We start from the raw sequence: 4,468 nt of genomic DNA, 5'->3' as shown, positions 1-4,468 counted from the left end.
GCAAAGATTTTCTCCTATTCTATAGGCTTTCTATTCACATTCCCTGAACCACTTGTTGAACAGGCTTTCTTTTCTCCAATGTGTGTTAACGAAGCCTTTGTCTAGTATGAGTTAGCTGTATTTATGTGGGCTTGTCTCTGTGTCTTCTATATTTTACCATGGTCTACCTGTCTGTTTTGGTGCCAATACCATGCCATTTTTGTTACTATAGCTTTGTAGTATAACCTGAGGTCTGGTATTGTGATGCCTCCTGTTTCATTTTTCTCTCTGATTGGTCAGCATTAATTCGTTTGTAGAACATAAAAATGTGAAATAATATTTGTCAGTTTTTCATTTTTAAACAAAATGTAAGTTTGTAGTAATATACAAAGACACTAAAATGCTTTTCTTCCCTTAATGTTTTTATTTAGTTTTATCCTTTCAAAATTAAAATGTGAACCCATGAATGCACAAAATAAATTGATCAAACAAAAGTATGAATTCATGTGAGATGACATATTTATGAGTCTCTCAATAAAATTTCCAAAGAAAAAGCACATGCTGTAATAGTAGATCATGTTTTTTTCTCAAAAGGAATCCTAAAATAACAGTGTAGGAAACAAAGAAATATCAGGCAAAATTATTGTTCTAGTACCTAAGTCAACTATTAGTTGGTGATCATTAAACCCAAGCATGTTAGTCTAGGTTCTCTAGTAAAATAGAATCAGTAGGATATAGAGAGACAAGTAAGAGAAGATTTATTACAAGTATCAAATCATATGATATTTAGGTTGGGAAGTCCCTGCATGCAAGATGAAGAACAAGAAAAGCAGGTGGTTAATTCAGTCTGAGTTCAAAGAGCTGTAAAGAGAAGTTGAGTGTGAATGGTGTAACCTAAGGGAACCCAGGGCCAAGAGGTAGCTCTGGCATCCAAGAGTGAGAGAAGATGGGTGAGAGAGGAAGAGATGGGGGACAGGGGAAAAGACAGAACAAGAAAGAGGGAGACAGAAAAGGAGACAAAGAAACACACACCCAGAGAGAGAGAGAAACAGACAGAGAAAAGAAAAAGTGCTTTCTCTGTTTTAGCTGCATTCATGGAAGACCTGAATGGAGGGAATTATGGCCACTCACATAGATGAGGGCAAATCTTCTTTACTAAACCTACTGTTTCAAATACTAGGGAAACACATATACATATGCAGAAACATGTTTTGCTTGCTATTTGGTTATCCCTTAAGCTACTCATAAAAACAAATAGAATTAACCATCACAAATAGTGACATTACAGATAGTTCTGACAAATATGCCACATCTATCTGTGAGTGACATCATGGGACACCTGCGTAAATTTCTTGTGTTTATCTTCTTTGTTGATTGACCATTCTGCATATATTTGCATTGACACATGGTATAAAAAATGTGTAAAAATGAGTAAATATAGCAACATCATCAATAAGTGCTTTCAGAAGCAGATCTCGAGAAATATTAGCTATTCTCATTCAGATTTTTATTTCTGGAAGAATACTTCTTTTTTCTTTTCCAGACAAGAGACTTTGCAGAGGGAACAATATCACTTCAAGAACTTCAGTGTGGGGATGAAATGCAACTCAGTACTTGGAGAGATTCTGAGAGGAATGAATGCAGGAATTGTGCACCACAAAATCAAAATCCTAAAGATTGTTTGCTTCTAACAAATGAGTGCGCTCTTGGCCTTTAAGAAAGCACGCTTAACCTCCATGTTCCGCAAGCTGTAGACCACAGGGTTGAGCATGGGAATGACCATGCTGTAGAACACAGATGAAATTTTGTCCGTGTCCATGGAGTGACTGGAGCTAGGCTGTAAGTACATGAAGATAACAGTCCCATAGAAAATGGAGACTGCAGTGAAGTGGGAGGCACAGGTGGACATGGCCTTCCTATATCCTGCTCCTGAGCGCATCTTTAGGATGGTGATAAAAATGAACATGTAGGATATTAAGATAACTAGGAGAGCAAAAAAGATATTGAAGCTCACAATAGAAACAAGAACCAGCTCACTAACATGCCTATCTGAGCAAGAGAGAACCATCACTGCTGGAATATCACAAAAAAAATGGTGAATTACATTGGACTCACAGTAGGAGAGAATGAAGGTGTCCCCAGTGTGGATAGAGGAATTCAGGAAACTAACAATGTAGGAGCCTAAGACCAGCCAGGTACACACACGTGTTGTCATGGTGGTGGTGTAGTGCAGGGGCTTGCACACTGCTGCATAGCGATCATAGGCCATTGAAGCCAGGAGGTAATTTTCTACAGTAGCAAAGGCTGCAAAAAAGAACAACTGAGCAGCACAATCATTGTAGGAGATGACCTTGTCTCCCAAAAGGAGCCCAGCCATGACCTTGGGAGTGACAGCTGAAGAGTAGCAAAAGTCCACCAGAGACAGGTTACCCAGGAAAAAGTACATGGGAGTGTGGAGATGGGAGTCCAAGAGGATCAATAGGATCATCCCCAGGTTCCCAACCAGAGTGATGGTGTAGATGAGGAGGAAGGTCACAAAGAGAGGAAGCTGCAGACTTGGGTCCTTGGTCAGTCCCAGCAGGATGAACTGTGTCACTTCTGTCCTATTCTCCATTAGTGATAGCTGCCAATCACTATAGGTTATATACATGTGAGAAAAAAGAACAGTATGATAAAAAAATTGAATTGAGATTTGAGAGCACATGTACACGATGTTATTTGAGAGTCTCTAATAAAAGCATGGTTATCAGAATCAATTTGGTTGAAGTAATTATACACAGGGTTACATAATGTCAAATCTTTGGAATCTTAATCAATCATGTATACAATCTTAAAACTACACACATTTCTTATCTGGCATGTAATTAATTAATATTTTGGTCATGAGGACTATTGAGGATGAATCTGCCCAGGCTCCTCTCCTGAATTCATGATAAACTGACCCTCCCTTTTTGCCCACATGCCCAGAACTGCAGTAGACCCGAGGATATGTATCCACTGTCTCCTCTCAACAACATCATGAGTTTTGTTAGTTGTTATTTCATGTATACAGTGACACACAAGAGGTAGAGTAATTTAGTCATCATTGCACAAATGTTAATTGACAATCCTGGCTCTGGACCCAGGCACACCTTTAACACATGTTGTGTAGTTCCTAAGTCTAAGGATCTCATCTGAGTTTATGTCAAATTTATTTTAAATGAATTCATAACTACTGCTTTTCTGTTTTTATTCAAACTCAGTGTTTGAGCTTTCATGGTGACCTAAGGGTATAATTAATTAGATGGGGCTTTCATCTTGTTCACTATATATTTACCTCTAATTGGATGACAAAGAATCGAAAACCCAGAATGTTACATGGATCCCTCTTCAATAACAAAAGTAGCATAAATAAATGAAAAAAATTCTGAATTGCATTTTAAGCTTTTCCCAACCATATCATGCTTATTATCCTCAGCATATCTGCCCACGTTGATATGGTTGCTGTGGATGAAGCATAAAATATTGATTTAGGTTGAAGCTGGGTTTGGCTTTGAAGCATCATAGCACATCTCTCTGCACAGCAGGTGTGGTAGGGTAACCAAGGGTGGAGGGACCCTGAGCTGCCTGGGGATGCTGTTCTGAGTGAAGGTACATCATCAAGGCACAGAAGACTTGGAGCTTAAACTCTTGGAGGAGATGCATATCAGACCTTCCATTTACCACCCAGGAGTCACTGGTCCTATCCCAACCCCTCAGACATCCAATTTCCATTTGTAAAATGAAGACAGTGAAGAGACCTGCTTTGAGCTAATGTTGTGAGAGCTAAGTAAGACAATGCCCAGAGGACTACAGCCTGATGGGCATAGGCACAGCCTGCAGAGTGTAGCCATCAAGATGTTTTTGTTTAGGATGGGATCTTGGCCTATGTCCTGGTTTAGTCATGGTGGATGCCAACATGCAGGGCTTCATTGGGGTGACATTGGACTCTTGGAATATGACTCCCCAGTGGGCCTGTTCTCCCATGTTAGGGCCCATGTCCTGTTCTGTGCTCTCCAGTGATTGTCAGTCTGTTCTGATTCAAGTGTATGATCTCTGCTTCTGCAATTCCACAAGAGCTGATCATCTTCAGAATTTCTTCCTTGCTACCCATTTTAATTTGGATAAAAGAGTCCATTGTTCTTAAAACCCATTCTTTTTCTCACTACTGTTGTCCCATAGCCAAATCATAGACCAAGCTTGAGAGTCTCAATTGATAAGCTGTCGTTAGCTGACAGATCTGTCTCCTGGCAAGTTCCATATTGTAAAATATTTATGTTGAACTGATTCTTGCATAGTAAGAATATTTTCAACTTCTTCATTTGAATTAAAGCCTTTGGAATATAGCCTTCCAAAACTAACTGCTTTTCCCTAACATCTTTCTCAAAAGCCTTTGACAATTTCAACTTACAAATGTCCAAGAAGACATCACAGTTACTGATGTTAACACACATGATCACAGTAAGAATAC

At 39.2% G+C, this 4,468-nt stretch overlaps 1 protein-coding gene across 1 annotated transcript; it reads right to left on the bottom strand.

Annotated features, from left to right (window-relative positions):
* Positions 1-1,666: 1,666 nt before the first annotated feature.
* LOC114099816 (olfactory receptor 5B3-like) lies at positions 1,667-2,593 on the bottom strand. The gene has a single exon (XM_027944328.2). The coding sequence runs from the start codon at positions 2,591-2,593 to the stop codon at positions 1,667-1,669; it is 927 nt and encodes a 308-aa protein (XP_027800129.2).
* Between the last annotated feature and the right edge of the window lie 1,875 nt (positions 2,594-4,468).

Source organism: Marmota flaviventris, chromosome 9 (genome assembly GCF_047511675.1).
Source record: "Marmota flaviventris isolate mMarFla1 chromosome 9, mMarFla1.hap1, whole genome shotgun sequence".
NCBI lineage: Eukaryota > Metazoa > Chordata > Mammalia > Rodentia > Sciuridae > Marmota > Marmota flaviventris.
The sequence above is the reverse complement of the archived record's forward strand: the minus strand, read 5'-3'. Positions and strand labels throughout refer to the sequence as shown.

Coding starts and splice junctions, on each gene's coding strand:
- LOC114099816 (XM_027944328.2), bottom strand. CDS start 2,593: ATGGAGAATAGGACAGAAGTGACACAGTTCATCCTGCTGGGACTGACC.